The sequence below is a fragment of the Fundulus heteroclitus genome, unplaced genomic scaffold (genome assembly GCF_011125445.2).
Source record: "Fundulus heteroclitus isolate FHET01 unplaced genomic scaffold, MU-UCD_Fhet_4.1 scaffold_343, whole genome shotgun sequence".
Classification (NCBI taxonomy): domain Eukaryota; kingdom Metazoa; phylum Chordata; class Actinopteri; order Cyprinodontiformes; family Fundulidae; genus Fundulus; species Fundulus heteroclitus.
The window spans coordinates 46,329-64,935 of NW_023396753.1; the positions used below are offsets into that span (position 1 = coordinate 46,329).

The 18,607-nt window shown below is 48.9% G+C and overlaps 1 protein-coding gene and 6 non-coding genes across 7 annotated transcripts; all 7 read right to left on the reverse strand.

Annotated features, from left to right (window-relative positions):
• Window positions 1-1,547: 1,547 nt before the first annotated feature.
• Window positions 1,548-9,262, reverse strand: LOC118559685. Its single transcript, XM_036130340.1, has 12 exons — window positions 8,799-9,262; window positions 6,942-7,746; window positions 6,783-6,845; window positions 6,622-6,714; window positions 5,507-6,083; window positions 5,051-5,378; window positions 4,552-4,910; window positions 4,036-4,478; window positions 3,748-3,954; window positions 2,910-3,370; window positions 2,317-2,822; window positions 1,548-2,229 (listed from the first exon to the last, which is right to left on the reverse strand). The coding sequence occupies exons 2-12, from the start codon at window positions 7,741-7,743 to the stop codon at window positions 1,590-1,592; spliced, it is 4,479 nt and encodes a 1,492-aa protein (XP_035986233.1). The 5' UTR covers window positions 7,744-7,746; window positions 8,799-9,262; the 3' UTR covers window positions 1,548-1,589.
• Window positions 9,263-10,282: 1,020 nt separating this feature from the next.
• trnas-gcu lies at window positions 10,283-10,364 on the reverse strand. The gene has a single exon. It is a non-coding gene; the product is annotated as a tRNA-Ser (tRNA).
• Window positions 10,365-11,772: 1,408 nt separating this feature from the next.
• On the reverse strand, window positions 11,773-11,854 carry trnas-gcu. The gene has a single exon. It is a non-coding gene; the product is annotated as a tRNA-Ser (tRNA).
• A 1,408-nt stretch (window positions 11,855-13,262) lies between these two features.
• On the reverse strand, window positions 13,263-13,344 carry trnas-gcu. Its single transcript has one exon. It is a non-coding gene; the product is annotated as a tRNA-Ser (tRNA).
• A 1,407-nt stretch (window positions 13,345-14,751) lies between these two features.
• trnas-gcu lies at window positions 14,752-14,833 on the reverse strand. Its single transcript has one exon. It is a non-coding gene; the product is annotated as a tRNA-Ser (tRNA).
• A 1,408-nt stretch (window positions 14,834-16,241) lies between these two features.
• Window positions 16,242-16,323, reverse strand: trnas-gcu. Its single transcript has one exon. It is a non-coding gene; the product is annotated as a tRNA-Ser (tRNA).
• Window positions 16,324-17,730: 1,407 nt separating this feature from the next.
• Window positions 17,731-17,812, reverse strand: trnas-gcu. The gene has a single exon. It is a non-coding gene; the product is annotated as a tRNA-Ser (tRNA).
• Window positions 17,813-18,607: the final 795 nt, after the last annotated feature.

Below are 18,607 nucleotides of genomic sequence, written 5' to 3' on the forward strand. Positions count from 1 at the left end.
TGCAGTGGCTGTGATTAATGTAGAAATCTGAAATTCGCACAGTCACTTCCTCTTAACATTTTAAAATTTTCATGTGACTTTCAGTCATATGTCAGTTTTCTGTGCCATTTTGGATTTCACATGCTTTCCTATTGGGCCTTTGCTTCTAACAGGACCTGGCATGATGCCCAGACATGACCCAATTGGCCAATACAGCACCACCCCCATGTGGGAAATGGCACTACACACCATTTTGGTCAAATGTTGAGTTCTGGGCCCAGATGTGGTGAGGCTGAGTTTCTAAAGGAGGCCAATCTGTCCCATGAACTTTTGTCACGTTTGGTGACATTAAGTATTGGCACCCCTATTTGAGGCACTTCCCAGTACAGGATTTGGACAAAACTGAGAGAGTACAATCACCTGGTGATACTGAACACAATGTTCTTAGCGGCTAACAGTTAGCATGTTGCTAACCGGAAGTAGCTTTAGGAAGGTCTCACCAACTTCTGCTTCACAGAGTCTGTTCTTCCTTTAGAGAGAAAGCTCCACAAGAAATTTGGGCTACGTGGCATAAAGCATCTCCAAGCTATGAGGTGTCAAACATCCAATGTTTTTCAATGGGGGACCAAACCCCTTATGGTCCCAATACTGCATGACCTTATATGGCACTACAGTATAGCTCAGATGGAAAGTGCAGGCTTTGCATGCAAGAGGTCGTGGGTTCGAAACCCGGCGTAAGTGACTAAGATTTTTGTGTTATAATGCTCACAGTGTGTATATTAAAACATGTATGCTGATCCCATGAAGTATTTTTTAGTACCACCCGCCATTTTGAGTTACCATGGCAACATTATAAATGACGTATTTTCTCCCTATTTGAGGCTCATCCCAGTACAGGATTTGGACCAAACTAACAGAGTACACTAACCCAGTGATACCAAACACAACCATGTAAGCGGCTAACGGTTAGCATGTTGCTAACCGGAAGTAGCTCTAGGAAGCCTGTACAAACTTCTGCTTGACAGATTTGGTGAATTTTAGGATTGTCTCCCATTTTAGGCATTTCTCAGTACAGGATTTCAACCAAACTAACAGAGTAACATCACCCGCTGATACTGAACACAGCCATGCTAGCGGCTAACCGTTAGCATGTTGCTAACTGGAAATAGATTTAGGAAGGTCCTACCAACTGCTGCTTAGCCAGAGTTCTTCTGCCTTTACAGACAGAGAGGGCTGCAGCTGTCAGTGAGTCTCCATGACAACGGTGCTAGCAAGAGGCTCCTAGGAGGTCCATTGACTTAACATGGCACCTTTCAACGGCTGCTGCGAGGGCTGTGAAGACCGTAGGAACCTGAAATTTGCAGTGTTACTTCCTCTTGCTATTTCTGACGGTACGGTACGCACCAAGTGGCAGGCGCCTTACTAAATTTCTTCAGAAATTTTTCTAGTTATTATTACTGTTATAATCATCATCATTACTATTATTATCATCATCATCATCATCATCATCATTATTATTATTATTATTATTATTATTATTATTATTATTATTATTATTATTATTATTATTATTATTATTATTATTATTATTATTATCATCATCATTATTATTAGGGTGGGTTTCCCGGTTTCTTCAGCTGCCGCTGTTCTACCAGCCACTGCTCCAAGGATTTGCCCCCTGAAGCACTGGGGCAGAAAGTGGCGCTGCCGAAGCGGCTGTGGCCAAACTCTTTAGTTTTTGGCTGCCCACATTTGCTGCATTTGTTAAAAGCCACTTCTCTGACGTACTTTCTTTTCTGGCTCCCGGTGGCCTCCTCTTCTGCCCTGCGTCGCCTGTTCCTCTCAGTGAAGCGGGACAGAGACGCAGGGGCAGTGGGTGCAGGAGCCACCTGTGTGGCAGGTGTTAAATGAGGAGCCAGGGGAGGAGCAGCCCTGTGATGACCTGCTGCCATCACTGTCGACCCAGGGTTCAATAAAACAAGCTGAGCTGGGACAGGAAGAGGAGCTGCTGGGGTGACGGGCTGCACGACTGTGGCACTAGCAGGTCGTCTGCCTGGCCGCAGCTTAGGAGCCTGTCCTGCTCTGTTCGGCGGGAGGGCAAAGTCATGCTGGAGTCCTGATGGGGACGGCACTTCTTCCAGCTTCTCCCGCGGAGGAGGCAGCTGTGAGCTGGCCACAACGATGTGGTCCTCTGCAGCAAGGCCCTGGGTGAGGACACTGATCTCCTGCGTGCTCTCCCTTCGATTAAACCTGCAGCCGGAAAATTGTTACCATAACAATTAACTGCAATACTTTTATTTCAAATGTCCAAGTAAAAAAAAAAAACATTGTGCTTACCACTGTGTCAGAGTCCTCTGGTTGAGGACAAAAAGCTGAAGTGAGGTGGCCTCCATCAGGGGGTGGCAGTCCAGCACCAGGTCGTGGATGTGGTGGTAGTCCGTGAGCACCTTGGTCCACCGAGGAAGCCGCACTCCATCCTTCTTAGTTGGAGACTTGTGCAGTGAACACAATTTAATGCACAGAGCCTCAACCAGACGACTGGTGCTGGGCCACTGAGCCGGTCCCCCTGGATGACCAATCAGGCACCTCTTGACGCTGTCCACACCCGGGGTGACGCCCGTATTCCTGGGGGCCTTAAAGCGGCCGTGGGCCAGCTTGTCTTGGTGCCTGGGCTGATAATTGATCCGCCTCTTGTCCCCTTCAGGCAGAGCGGTCCACAGACGGATGGTCTCTGTGACCTGCTGCTCGTCCAGATAGAGCGCCTGACGCAGGGACACCAGGTACTCGGCCAAGTCCTGGACCTTATCCCAGCCAGGGATGCCGTCAGGTCCGAGGACTGCAGCCTGCATGAAAGTATTAAAATACAAAATACATTACAGTATGTAAAATCTCAGTGATGTTGCACTGAAGCTAACGTGTCGTCTACTCACAGGGGCCTGGTCTGCAACGCTGGACCCAGCTGATGCTGCAGGACCAGAGGCTCCAGTTGGCTGGACAGGGCGCTGCAGGGGAGGAGGCAGAGGAGGAGGCAGAGGAGGATCAGCAGGGCGCTGCACAGGAGGAGGCTGTAGAGGAGGCTGGACAGAGCGCTGCAGGGGAGACGGCACAGGAGGAGGCAGAGGACTCTGGTTGAGGAGCTGACATGGATCTCCTCGGCTGGATGTGGACGGTGCAGAGGAAGAGGGGCTGGAGGCCTGCTGGACGCTGCTGTGTTCTGGAGCAAAGAGGACGGGCACGGTCAGGTCCTCGGGTTCTTCCTCCACAAAGCCTTCATCGCGCACCGCCTCATCATCCATCAGCTCCACCAGCCGATCCTCTTCCTCTGGGTTGTCCATTACAGTCAGCGAACGACCAGACTGACTGTAAAGGTACTCCATGCCAAGAAGCTCCCCTGTAGAAGAATGCAGAATACAGATTATTAGTCAAGAATGTGAACTAAGGAAGTATTCAAACATGCACTCCATAGTGGTGGAAAGTAAAAAGTAATAAAAGTGAAAGTAGAAAGTGATGAAACTCCAGGCTCTTTCAGTCTCTGACCTGCTTTAGACTTTGTTTATTCATCAGGAAGAATAAAAACATCTTTTACCACTAAATGTGTTGCTTTGGTTTCTGTGCTTTTAAAATGGAGGATTCCTTTTAGCGCTGCATGTCAGTGTTGGTTAGTGGAAAGACGTCAGCATCAGAAAACCATGGATGCATCTCCAGAGAAACCACTAGAACAGTTTTTTCTTCTGCCAACACGTCTGAGCTAAGGTTAATCATTCTTGCCTGTATATGACCCAGGAGGCTGGTAGCGCTCGTCCAAGGGCCTCTTGAGGATCTTGCGGCTGAGTCGGTCCATGGCCTCCCTCTCAGCGCTGCTGTAAATCCTCAGCTCACAGCTTCCTCTCACAGCTTCCTCCATGCGGTCCTGGTTCCAGCGCATCAGACCCTCCAGAAGGTAGGCCTGGAAGTGGGCGTCGCTGGCACTGGTCCCTGCAGGGGAAACCAAGAAGATGACTTTTACTCTCTGCGTTTAAAACAACAACAAAAACATTAAAAGATAAAATCAGCCACCTGGGATGAAGCGATTTAGATGGAGGTGGAAGGACTCCAAGGAGGTGGAGCCACGAGCACAGCGGTAGCAGCAGAGGTCCACACCACCTTTTTTCAGTGTCCCTGTCTTCAGGTACAGAGAGAAGCCCTCTGGGTCCTGAATACAGGTGATGTGTCTCTGCTGGTCCTTCCAGACCTGCTGAATGCGCTCGTGGTCCACCAGGGGCACTCCAAGAGTGTCCCTGCCCTTCTCACTGTCCATCTCATCGACCAGGGCCTTGATCCTCCTGGCGGTCTCCTCTGCTCCCCTGGTCCTCTTGCGGCAATGAAGAGCCAACTCCCTCCTGGTGATCATCTGGTCCAGGGCCTTCTCAGAGACTGGACCAACTCCCTGGGCCAGAAGCTGCCCCTGCTTGGCCAGCCTAAGAGCAGCAACATCAGCTGGATCCAGCTCAAAGATGCACCTGGACAGAGTTCATGTTCTCTGTTAGACTTAGACTTTAGACAATAAATATACAAACAAGATGAAGACTTTACCTGGACAGTCCAGCCATGAATACTCCATACAGCTGATGAGCCTCAGTGGTGACTCCTGCTGCAAAACGCCGCATGAAGTGCCAGATGTCCAGGCGCACCTGAAGCTCTCTCCACTCAGCGAACATAGCCCTGACCTGTGACTGTCCGTGGGGGCTGCAGCAGTCCCGGTCCACATACATTATGGCAGGAGGTGCCACTCCTGCCTCCCTGTAGCGCCTCATAAGACCAGCCGCCATGGGCCACAGTCCATGGCCCTCTGCTGCTGTCAGGACTGACACCAGAACCTGGCCGTGCTCGTTGCCCACATTGGTGCACCACCCAGCTGTGTTGGCAGCTGCACCGGCCAGTTTCTTGGTAACCTATGTAAAAAAAAAAAAAAGAAAAAAAAAGAACAAACAGTAAAATAAACACACATACACCTGTCTATCTATCTATCTATCTATCTAGATAGATAGATAAATAAAAGCAATTACAGTCATTCACATTTGATTGTTTTTACCTTTTTGGTGGAGTCCATCTTGAGCACGGAGCCAAACACAGAGGTTATTCTGGCCTTTACCTCAGGCAGCCGTGACAGGACGTCCCTGGCGTACACAGCCAGAAGCCACTTGGGTTTAGGGAGGGCCGGGAGGGGCGGGGGGGCAGAGAACACTGGCGGCTCGACCAGACAGGAGTCAGTGAAGGGCTCACAGGCAGCAAAGTACTCCAGCGTGCGGCGGGTCCATGCTGCGCTGTGCTCCTCTTGCAGCTTCTTGTGAAGCTGCGTGACGCTGTTGCCCTGAGTTCTCTCCCGCATCAGGATGACCACTCTGTAGTCGCATGAGTACCTACGGTACAGACAGGAAAATAGCTCTGCTCAGTGTTTATTAAAGTGATGCAGGACATTTTCCACCATTTAGTTTAGTGCAGCACAAGCATATTATAGAACGTTGCTGTTATCATTAATGTGTCATGCCTGTATGTCAGAAGGGCGGGGAATTTCCTGCGGTGTCCCATGTCCAGCTGTCCCAGGATGTCCTCTGACCAGGCCGGATACTTCTTCTTACACCCTTTGCACTCTAGATACTCTGTGGCCATATCATACCACCCATCTATGTCCAGCACCTTGCGCACAGTGCTGTACAGGCCAGCTGCAGTCAGCCTGTGACTATTGCAAGCTGGCTGGACACAGATGAGTGGAATGGACCACATCTTCAGAGGCATCCAGAGAAACAAAGGGCGGCAGAAGAAGAGATCAGGAGAGGCAGGAGGCTGGGTGAAGGTGGTCGGAGGCTGGGGAGGGTACCACCAGAAGGTGAGCTGTGGCACCAGCTCTGGCTTCCCTGTTTTAGGGTTAGCCCTGAATAAAGCCTTCCGGATCCAGTCCTGCTGGAAAGATGGAAGATGCTCCTTCCAGTGTCCAGGAAGCTCTGCAGGGGGCTGGAACACGGGGCCAGGAGTCCACAGCGCTGGAGGAGCAAGAGCAGGAGCAGGAGCAGCAGGAGCAGGAGGAGCAGGAGGAGGAGGAGCAGGAGGAGCAGGGCCTCTTGAGGCTGGAGTGGAAAAAGTTCCAATTAGTATGTTGTTAGGCACAGACTGTCGCAGCCTTTGTTTTTCAGCACTACCAGACAGCTACAAAGCTACAACGTTTAGTGCAAAGCATGATGGTTAGGAGAGAGACAATATGATGATGAGACGGTGAAGTTATGGAAGGAGTCAGTGAAAAGCATTCTGATTTTCACCCATGCACCATTAGGTCAGATACAAGAAGAAAAGTGAGCTGGGATGAGCCAAGTGTGAAACAAAGCAACAGCAACACTAGGAGCACCTCTAACTACAACATTGTGCAGCCACTTAATCCAGGGGGGAGCAGGGGACATGTGAGACGACAACAAGGAGCTTTTGTCGCTGATCGGGATAAAATGAAATAAACATACACCTTTAAATACCCTTTTTGCTTTGAAGAGTGAGTGTAGACTGACACTGGGATCAGTGCTAATTCTCTGTGCAATAAGATAAAAGAACATGTTGGGTCATTTAAAAATACTTATAAACACACATTACTTTGTGAAACGTTTCTGATTCACATACCTTGAGGTAGTTTTTCCTCAGCTTGCGAGGCCACAGTCACCATCTCCTGGTCGTCTTGCTCCTTAAAAAAATCCCCAGCAGCACCAACAGCGTCTGTAAAATAATAAAGTGAGCACACGTCGCCAACATCCAGTATCTGCATGTGTGATAATGATGCTCACCACAGTTAAAGAGCTGTCTGCGGGCAGCGGATGTAGATGGAGAGGGGACACGTGGCACTGGAGCTGTCAGAAGTATTTTAATTTTTATTTATATATATATATATATATATTTTTTTTAAAATATGACGTATACAACATGAAAATCACCACAGTACTTACAGGGTTTGGCTGGAGAAACAATTTTTCGTGCCAACTGTGAGGGAGACAAATGCTTCCCACGTGCCAGCAGAGCGTTAACGCCGGCAGCCGTCAGGGGCCTGCTCTGAGTGGCAGCAGGTCGAGCAGCAGCAGGTGGAGCAGCAGCGGAGGAGGAGGAGGAGGAAGGAGCGGTCACAGTGGGCAGGTGGGCTACAGCTGAAGCCTGCCTCTTCAGCACATAGTCCTTGAAAAGGGCCATGTTGGTGTTGGGCCTTGCCTTTGCTGTCTTCAGGTAGGTGACGAGAGCCTGGGCCTCCTTGCCTGGGTCCTCATACACCTCCTTCATGGACCTGCCCTTGAAGTCGCCAAACTCCACCATCAAACACCCAGAGTCACCGCTCCTCTGGGCCTCCTGGAGCAAGGCCTGTTTCTTCCGATACACCTCCACAGCCTCCCCTATCTCCCTGATCTGGGAGGTGTACCTGAGAAACAGGTGTTTGCTGGCCGACAGCGGGTTGTCCCTCTCCTCCTCCCCCATGATGCTGCTGACCAGGTACACCGCGTAACCCAGGGAGTTCTCCAGCAGCCAGCGGAACCTCTGGTTCTGGTGTTTTCCAAACTGGATCTTACAATGAGCCAGAACCAGGAACTGGTCACCAGGATCCCCTCCGTTCTGCCTCACAAAGGCAGTGGCCTCGGCCAGAACCTCCTCCTTACGCCGGGCCCTCCCGGCCACCACCACCGTACTCCTATTTGCCTCCTCAGTCGGCCCCATCAGGAGTCGACCCTGAGGAGTTTTACGGAACACAGGATACGCATACATGATCTAAAAGGAGAGCAGCATAAGCACAATGTGACTGGTAGAAATATCATTTGAAATATTGCACGATCATTACTCTGGATTTTTATGTCAATTTTTACAATCAGCATTTAAAGAACTTACAAATGAGCAGCAGCATTTATTTACCATTTACTGATGCTATAAAGCATCACCAGGTATCAAATATTGTACTATACTGCAAATAAAGCGCATTGTTTTAGGCGGGAATTTAAAAAAAAAATATTTTATAATAAACTTTTTTGCAATAAATGTATTAAAGACAAAAATAAGACTTGTTGGTGTTGTAGTAACAATATTATATCAAGTGTAATTTCCATTTGTTTTTAAAACCGCGCTATTTTAGGCGGGAATTAAGTAAAATAAAATTGGGATATATTAATAATAATTCTATCAAAAATGAATCAACACTTGTTAATATAATCGTGTTACTTGTTCGTATAATGTTGTTGCTATAATACCAAGTGTAATTTCAATTTATTTTCTTGGCGGGAGGTAGACAAAAATCAAAGAAGCCCGCACTTATGATCATTCATAAAGTGATGATCATAACTGTAATCTGAATAGCGCTAAAGCGGGGCGGCCGGCGCGCACAACCTCCGCGAAGCGCGCATTATTACAGCAGCAGCACAGCGCGATCAAGTGTGATCAAGATGCAAACTTGATCACATTCATGTAAAATATTATTATTACTGTATGAAAGTCATAACTAATCTGAATAGCGCTAAACGGGCCGGTTTTCAGTGGGGCGACCGGCGCGCACAACCTCCGCGAAGCGCAGGTTATTACAGCAGCGGGTTATAACAGCAGCAGAACAGCGCGATCAAGTGTGATCAAAATGCAAACTTGATCACATTCATGTAAAATATTATTATTACTGTATGAAAAAAGCTTGACGGTCGCTGTACAAGCTAGCGACAGACACAACGGCTAAAACCGAGACGGTAACAGAAAGAGTTCGTATCAATCTGCCGTCTTTGCAGCATGCTCGGTATTTGTAATAAACAAAGAGAGAATATTGATATATATTTTAAACTTACCGCTCGTCAAAGTAGTCCAGACAGTTGTCAACGTAAAGATGACTGCGGAGCGTCTTCCTCCGAGCGCTTATGAGGGATCCGGGTGCTGGAAGGCGATTGGTCAAATGTAAGCCCACCAGCGGGGGCAGGTGATTGGCCGAGCGCCGGCAGAGGGCGCGCTGCGATTGGCTGGAGTGGGCTTACTTTTGGGCTTACTTTGGGCTTACTTTGCTCGTAGATCGGGAGACAGCAGGCGCAAGCGAGAGGTAGCTGGATCGATGCCTGCATTCTCCATTTAATCTGACAAAAGGACTCGCTTTGAGAAGGACATTTATTTCCTTCACCATTATGTTGTAAGAGTATTGTCAGGACACTCTTCCTTGGCCACTGAGGGGCTTCTGCAGGACATGGGGGTGGGCTCATTTTGGGTCATCTACGTCTGGAACACCTCCATAACCTGTACCTCCATCCGAACCGTGGTACCCACTCTTAAGCACCCCCCCCCTACTGTTATACACAAATAAACCAAACAGCAAAGTCCTCGTGCCCCTGGTAAGGCTGAAAGATCTCTGTGCCCCTGGTATGGCTTCAAAGTGTCCCCATATGGCACATATCCTATTGACAACGATAACTGGATGGCAATGCCCTGCCATTGCGGATGTTTCCCAAATGGCAGGTAGTTAAGGGCTTGCCTTTGGAGACTAAGTGCCTGTGCCCCTGTATGGCTTCAAAGTGTTGGTTAAGCTCCAGCAGGGCAGGGGAGCCACCTGCTGCTGGAGACCCAGCCCGAGGCCCTCCCCGGCCCAATCACCACCAACACGCAGCCTACCAACCCTCCAGCCTGAAGCTCCAGACATCCAGGGCCCTTCCTGGTCCCTCTCACCCGGGAAGAGCCTCCATCCCTGGGCCTAATCTCAACCAACACCCAGCCTACTAACATGTTGACGTTAGCAACATGCTAGTCATCAATCACTAACGCAATCCTGTTACGGATATCCAGGACATGCTTCTCTATGAGTTTGGTTCAAATCCTCAACTTTGAGGTGCCTCGAAAAGGTGAAAATCACAAAGGTCACGCAAGTTCACGGGGCGATGACCCGGGCCCTAAAACATAGCTCCACCGAATGTGGGCCCAAAATTCAAACTCTTTTCAAAGTTTGCAAAAATGTTTTCATGATGACGGCACCAGCTGCAGGATTTCCGATGCACAGCACGTAGACAAAGCGGAAGTGGACGAAGAGTACAGAAGCATTTGACATGTACCATCTAACCAACCTAGTTTCGGGTGCACGATCCTAAACAAAATAATTCCCAAATTACTCAGAGTTAAATTTGCTTTACGTTGATGAGAAGAGTTGCTAAAGCTGATAATATTGCCCTTTTTACAGTGTGTGCAGCTGCATTTACTGCTGCAAACTTCACAAGGGATGTGAGCTCTGAAGAGCCAGGGTACAGCAACTGCAGAGTCTCAAATTAAGCTCATGCACATTCAAAGAAGAGCTCTTCGACGAGGATGGGATTCGAACCCATGCGTGCAGAGCACAATGGATTAGCAGTCCATCGCCTTAACCACTCGGCCACCTCGTCCCTGTGCGCTAAAAAAAGATGTAAAATGAAAAAAAAATCTGTTCAAAATATTCTTTCAATGTTCTGCACAATACATATTTTCCACTGGATCCGGGCATATGTAGTCACTTTGCACCTCAGGCCATGGGGAATTAGCTCAAATGGTAGAGCGCTCGCTTAGCATGCGAGAGGTAGCTGGATCGATGCCTGCATTCTCCATTTAATCTGACAAAAGGACTCGCTTTGAGAAGGACATTTATTTCCTTCACCATTATGTTGTAAGAGTATTGTCAGGACACTCTTCCTTGGCCACTGAGGGGCTTCTGCAGGACATGGGGGTGGGCTCATTTTGGGTCATCTACGTCTGGAACACCTCCATAACCTGTACCTCCATCCGAACCGTGGTACCCACTCTTAAGCACCCCCCCCCACTGTTATACACAAATAAACCAAACAGCAAAGTCCTCGTGCCCCTGGTAAGGCTGAAAGATCTCTGTGCCCCTGGTATGGCTTCAAAGTGTCCCCATATGGCACATATCCTATTGACAACGATAACTGGATGGCAATGCCCTGCCATTGCGGATGTTTCCCAAATGGCAGGTAGTTAAGGGCTTGCCTTTGGAGACTAAGTGCCTGTGCCCCTGTATGGCTTCAAAGTGTTGGTTAAGCTCCAGCAGGGCAGGGGAGCCACCTGCTGCTGGAGACCCAGCCCGAGGCCCTCCCCGGCCCAATCACCAGCAACACGCAGCCTACCAACCCTCCAGCCTGAAGCTCCAGACATCCAGGGCCCTTCCTGGTCCCTCTCACCCGGGAAGAGCCTCCATCCCTGGGCCTAATCTCAACCAACACCCAGCCTACTAACATGTTGACGTTAGCAACATGCTAGTCATCAATCACTAACGCAATCCTGTTACGGATATCCAGGACATGCTTCTCTATGAGTTTGGTTCAAATCCTCAACTTTGAGGTGCCTCGAAAAGGTGAAAATCACAAAGGTCACGCAAGTTCACGGGGCGATGACCCGGGCCCTAAAACATAGCTCCACCGAATGTGGGCCCAAAATTCAAACTCTTTTCAAAGTTTGCAAAAATGTTTTCATGATGACGGCACCAGCTGCAGGATTTCCGATGCACAGCACGTAGACAAAGCGGAAGTGGACGAAGAGTACAGAAGCATTTGACATGTACCATCTAACCAACCTAGTTTCGGGTGCACGATCCTAAACAAAATAATTCCCAAATTACTCAGAGTTAAATTTGCTTTACGTTGATGAGAAGAGTTGCTAAAGCTGATAATATTGCCCTTTTTACAGTGTGTGCAGCTGCATTTACTGCTGCAAACTTCACAAGGGATGTGAGCTCTGAAGAGCCAGGGTACAGCAACTGCAGAGTCTCAAATTAAGCTCATGCACATTCAAAGAAGAGCTCTTCGACGAGGATGGGATTCGAACCCATGCGTGCAGAGCACAATGGATTAGCAGTCCATCGCCTTAACCACTCGGCCACCTCGTCCCTGTGCGCTAAAAAAAGATGTAAAATGAAAAAAAAATCTGTTCAAAATATTCTTTCAATGTTCTGCACAATACATATTTTCCACTGGATCCGGGCATATGTAGTCACTTTGCACCTCAGGCCATGGGGAATTAGCTCAAATGGTAGAGCGCTCGCTTAGCATGCGAGAGGTAGCTGGATCGATGCCTGCATTCTCCATTTAATCTGACAAAAGGACTCGCTTTGAGAAGGACATTTATTTCCTTCACCATTATGTTGTAAGAGTATTGTCAGGACACTCTTCCTTGGCCACTGAGGGGCTTCTGCAGGACATGGGGGTGGGCTCATTTTGGGTCATCTACGTCTGGAACACCTCCATAACCTGTACCTCCATCCGAACCGTGGTACCCACTCTTAAGCACCCCCCCCCACTGTTATACACAAATAAACCAAACAGCAAAGTCCTCGTGCCCCTGGTAAGGCTGAAAGATCTCTGTGCCCCTGGTATGGCTTCAAAGTGTCCCCATATGGCACATATCCTATTGACAACGATAACTGGATGGCAATGCCCTGCCATTGCGGATGTTTCCCAAATGGCAGGTAGTTAAGGGCTTGCCTTTGGAGACTAAGTGCCTGTGCCCCTGTATGGCTTCAAAGTGTTGGTTAAGCTCCAGCAGGGCAGGGGAGCCACCTGCTGCTGGAGACCCAGCCCGAGGCCCTCCCCGGCCCAATCACCACCAACACGCAGCCTACCAACCCTCCAGCCTGAAGCTCCAGACATCCAGGGCCCTTCCTGGTCCCTCTCACCCGGGAAGAGCCTCCATCCCTGGGCCTAATCTCAACCAACACCCAGCCTACTAACATGTTGACGTTAGCAACATGCTAGTCATCAATCACTAACGCAATCCTGTTACGGATATCCAGGACATGCTTCTCTATGAGTTTGGTTCAAATCCTCAACTTTGAGGTGCCTCGAAAAGGTGAAAATCACAAAGGTCACGCAAGTTCACGGGGCGATGACCCGGGCCCTAAAACATAGCTCCACCGAATGTGGGCCCAAAATTCAAACTCTTTTCAAAGTTTGCAAAAATGTTTTCATGATGACGGCACCAGCTGCAGGATTTCCGATGCACAGCACGTAGACAAAGCGGAAGTGGACGAAGAGTACAGAAGCATTTGACATGTACCATCTAACCAACCTAGTTTCGGGTGCACGATCCTAAACAAAATAATTCCCAAATTACTCAGAGTTAAATTTGCTTTACGTTGATGAGAAGAGTTGCTAAAGCTGATAATATTGCCCTTTTTACAGTGTGTGCAGCTGCATTTACTGCTGCAAACTTCACAAGGGATGTGAGCTCTGAAGAGCCAGGGTACAGCAACTGCAGAGTCTCAAATTAAGCTCATGCACATTCAAAGAAGAGCTCTTCGACGAGGATGGGATTCGAACCCATGCGTGCAGAGCACAATGGATTAGCAGTCCATCGCCTTAACCACTCGGCCACCTCGTCCCTGTGCGCTAAAAAAAGATGTAAAATGAAAAAAAAATCTGTTCAAAATATTCTTTCAATGTTCTGCACAATACATATTTTCCACTGGATCCGGGCATATGTAGTCACTTTGCACCTCAGGCCATGGGGAATTAGCTCAAATGGTAGAGCGCTCGCTTAGCATGCGAGAGGTAGCTGGATCGATGCCTGCATTCTCCATTTAATCTGACAAAAGGACTCGCTTTGAGAAGGACATTTATTTCCTTCACCATTATGTTGTAAGAGTATTGTCAGGACACTCTTCCTTGGCCACTGAGGGGCTTCTGCAGGACATGGGGGTGGGCTCATTTTGGGTCATCTACGTCTGGAACACCTCCATAACCTGTACCTCCATCCGAACCGTGGTACCCACTCTTAAGCACCCCCCCCACTGTTATACACAAATAAACCAAACAGCAAAGTCCTCGTGCCCCTGGTAAGGCTGAAAGATCTCTGTGCCCCTGGTATGGCTTCAAAGTGTCCCCATATGGCACATATCCTATTGACAACGATAACTGGATGGCAATGCCCTGCCATTGCGGATGTTTCCCAAATGGCAGGTAGTTAAGGGCTTGCCTTTGGAGACTAAGTGCCTGTGCCCCTGTATGGCTTCAAAGTGTTGGTTAAGCTCCAGCAGGGCAGGGGAGCCACCTGCTGCTGGAGACCCAGCCCGAGGCCCTCCCCGGCCCAATCACCACCAACACGCAGCCTACCAACCCTCCAGCCTGAAGCTCCAGACATCCAGGGCCCTTCCTGGTCCCTCTCACCCGGGAAGAGCCTCCATCCCTGGGCCTAATCTCAACCAACACCCAGCCTACTAACATGTTGACGTTAGCAACATGCTAGTCATCAATCACTAACGCAATCCTGTTACGGATATCCAGGACATGCTTCTCTATGAGTTTGGTTCAAATCCTCAACTTTGAGGTGCCTCGAAAAGGTGAAAATCACAAAGGTCACGCAAGTTCACGGGGCGATGACCCGGGCCCTAAAACATAGCTCCACCGAATGTGGGCCCAAAATTCAAACTCTTTTCAAAGTTTGCAAAAATGTTTTCATGATGACGGCACCAGCTGCAGGATTTCCGATGCACAGCACGTAGACAAAGCGGAAGTGGACGAAGAGTACAGAAGCATTTGACATGTACCATCTAACCAACCTAGTTTCGGGTGCACGATCCTAAACAAAATAATTCCCAAATTACTCAGAGTTAAATTTGCTTTACGTTGATGAGAAGAGTTGCTAAAGCTGATAATATTGCCCTTTTTACAGTGTGTGCAGCTGCATTTACTGCTGCAAACTTCACAAGGGATGTGAGCTCTGAAGAGCCAGGGTACAGCAACTGCAGAGTCTCAAATTAAGCTCATGCACATTCAAAGAAGAGCTCTTCGACGAGGATGGGATTCGAACCCATGCGTGCAGAGCACAATGGATTAGCAGTCCATCGCCTTAACCACTCGGCCACCTCGTCCCTGTGCGCTAAAAAAAGATGTAAAATGAAAAAAAAATCTGTTCAAAATATTCTTTCAATGTTCTGCACAATACATATTTTCCACTGGATCCGGGCATATGTAGTCACTTTGCACCTCAGGCCATGGGGAATTAGCTCAAATGGTAGAGCGCTCGCTTAGCATGCGAGAGGTAGCTGGATCGATGCCTGCATTCTCCATTTAATCTGACAAAAGGACTCGCTTTGAGAAGGACATTTATTTCCTTCACCATTATGTTGTAAGAGTATTGTCAGGACACTCTTCCTTGGCCACTGAGGGGCTTCTGCAGGACATGGGGGTGGGCTCATTTTGGGTCATCTACGTCTGGAACACCTCCATAACCTGTACCTCCATCCGAACCGTGGTACCCACTCTTAAGCACCCCCCCCCACTGTTATACACAAATAAACCAAACAGCAAAGTCCTCGTGCCCCTGGTAAGGCTGAAAGATCTCTGTGCCCCTGGTATGGCTTCAAAGTGTCCCCATATGGCACATATCCTATTGACAACGATAACTGGATGGCAATGCCCTGCCATTGCGGATGTTTCCCAAATGGCAGGTAGTTAAGGGCTTGCCTTTGGAGACTAAGTGCCTGTGCCCCTGTATGGCTTCAAAGTGTTGGTTAAGCTCCAGCAGGGCAGGGGAGCCACCTGCTGCTGGAGACCCAGCCCGAGGCCCTCCCCGGCCCAATCACCAGCAACACGCAGCCTACCAACCCTCCAGCCTGAAGCTCCAGACATCCAGGGCCCTTCCTGGTCCCTCTCACCCGGGAAGAGCCTCCATCCCTGGGCCTAATCTCAACCAACACCCAGCCTACTAACATGTTGACGTTAGCAACATGCTAGTCATCAATCACTAACGCAATCCTGTTACGGATATCCAGGACATGCTTCTCTATGAGTTTGGTTCAAATCCTCAACTTTGAGGTGCCTCGAAAAGGTGAAAATCACAAAGGTCACGCAAGTTCACGGGGCGATGACCCGGGCCCTAAAACATAGCTCCACCGAATGTGGGCCCAAAATTCAAACTCTTTTCAAAGTTTGCAAAAATGTTTTCATGATGACGGCACCAGCTGCAGGATTTCCGATGCACAGCACGTAGACAAAGCGGAAGTGGACGAAGAGTACAGAAGCATTTGACATGTACCATCTAACCAACCTAGTTTCGGGTGCACGATCCTAAACAAAATAATTCCCAAATTACTCAGAGTTAAATTTGCTTTACGTTGATGAGAAGAGTTGCTAAAGCTGATAATATTGCCCTTTTTACAGTGTGTGCAGCTGCATTTACTGCTGCAAACTTCACAAGGGATGTGAGCTCTGAAGAGCCAGGGTACAGCAACTGCAGAGTCTCAAATTAAGCTCATGCACATTCAAAGAAGAGCTCTTCGACGAGGATGGGATTCGAACCCATGCGTGCAGAGCACAATGGATTAGCAGTCCATCGCCTTAACCACTCGGCCACCTCGTCCCTGTGCGCTAAAAAAAGATGTAAAATGAAAAAAAAATCTGTTCAAAATATTCTTTCAATGTTCTGCACAATACATATTTTCCACTGGATCCGGGCATATGTAGTCACTTTGCACCTCAGGCCATGGGGAATTAGCTCAAATGGTAGAGCGCTCGCTTAGCATGCGAGAGGTAGCTGGATCGATGCCTGCATTCTCCATTTAATCTGACAAAAGGACTCGCTTTGAGAAGGACATTTATTTCCTTCACCATTATGTTGTAAGAGTATTGTCAGGACACTCTTCCTTGGCCACTGAGGGGCTTCTGCAGGACATGGGGGTGGGCTCATTTTGGGTCATCTACGTCTGGAACACCTCCATAACCTGTACCTCCATCCGAACCGTGGTACCCACTCTTAAGCACCCCCCCCACTGTTATACACAAATAAACCAAACAGCAAAGTCCTCGTGCCCCTGGTAAGGCTGAAAGATCTCTGTGCCCCTGGTATGGCTTCAAAGTGTCCCCATATGGCACATATCCTATTGACAACGATAACTGGATGGCAATGCCCTGCCATTGCGGATGTTTCCCAAATGGCAGGTAGTTAAGGGCTTGCCTTTGGAGACTAAGTGCCTGTGCCCCTGTATGGCTTCAAAGTGTTGGTTAAGCTCCAGCAGGGCAGGGGAGCCACCTGCTGCTGGAGACCCAGCCCGAGGCCCTCCCCGGCCCAATCACCACCAACACGCAGCCTACCAACCCTCCAGCCTGAAGCTCCAGACATCCAGGGCCCTTCCTGGTCCCTCTCACCCGGGAAGAGCCTCCATCCCTGGGCCTAATCTCAACCAACACCCAGCCTACTAACATGTTGACGTTAGCAACATGCTAGTCATCAATCACTAACGCAATCCTGTTACGGATATCCAGGACATGCTTCTCTATGAGTTTGGTTCAAATCCTCAACTTTGAGGTGCCTCGAAAAGGTGAAAATCACAAAGGTCACGCAAGTTCACGGGGCGATGACCCGGGCCCTAAAACATAGCTCCACCGAATGTGGGCCCAAAATTCAAACTCTTTTCAAAGTTTGCAAAAATGTTTTCATGATGACGGCACCAGCTGCAGGATTTCCGATGCACAGCACGTAGACAAAGCGGAAGTGGACGAAGAGTACAGAAGCATTTGACATGTACCATCTAACCAACCTAGTTTCGGGTGCACGATCCTAAACAAAATAATTCCCAAATTACTCAGAGTTAAATTTGCTTTACGTTGATGAGAAGAGTTGCTAAAGCTGATAATATTGCCCTTTTTACAGTGTGTGCAGCTGCATTTACTGCTGCAAACTTCACAAGGGATGTGAGCTCTGAAGAGCCAGGGTACAGCAACTGCAGAGTCTCAAATTAAGCTCATGCACATTCAAAGAAGAGCTCTTCGACGAGGATGGGATTCGAACCCATGCGTGCAGAGCACAATGGATTAGCAGTCCATCGCCTTAACCACTCGGCCACCTCGTCCCTGTGCGCTAAAAAAAGATGTAAAATGAAAAAAAAATCTGTTCAAAATATTCTTTCAATGTTCTGCACAATACATATTTTCCACTGGATCCGGGCATATGTAGTCACTTTGCACCTCAGGCCATGGGGAATTAGCTCAAATGGTAGAGCGCTCGCTTAGCATGCGAGAGGTAGCTGGATCGATGCCTGCATTCTCCATTTAATCTGACAAAAGGACTCGCTTTGAGAAGGACATTTATTTCCTTCACCATTATGTTGTAAGAGTATTGTCAGGACACTCTTCCTTGGCCACTGAGGGGCTTCTGCAGGACATGGGGGTGGGCTCATTTTGGGTCATCTACGTCTGGAACACCTCCATAACCTGTACCTCCATCCGAACCGTGGTACCCACTCTTAAGCACCCCCCCCCACTGTTATACACAAATAAACCAAACAGCAAAGTCCTCGTGCCCCTGGTAAGGCTGAAAGATCTCTGTGCCCCTGGTATGGCTTCAAAGTGTCCCCATATGGCACATATCCTATTGACAACGATAACTGGATGGCAATGCCCTGCCATTGCGGATGTTTCCCAAATGGCAGGTAGTTAAGGGCTTGCCTTTGGAGACTAAGTGCCTGTGCCCCTGTATGGCTTCAAAGTGTTGGTTAAGCTCCAGCAGGGCAGGGGAGCCACCTGCTGCTGGAGACCCAGCCCGAGGCCCTCCCCGGCCCAATCACCACCAACACGCAGCCTACCAACCCTCCAGCCTGAAGCTCCAGACATCCAGGGCCCTTCCTGGTCCCTCTCACCCGGGAAGA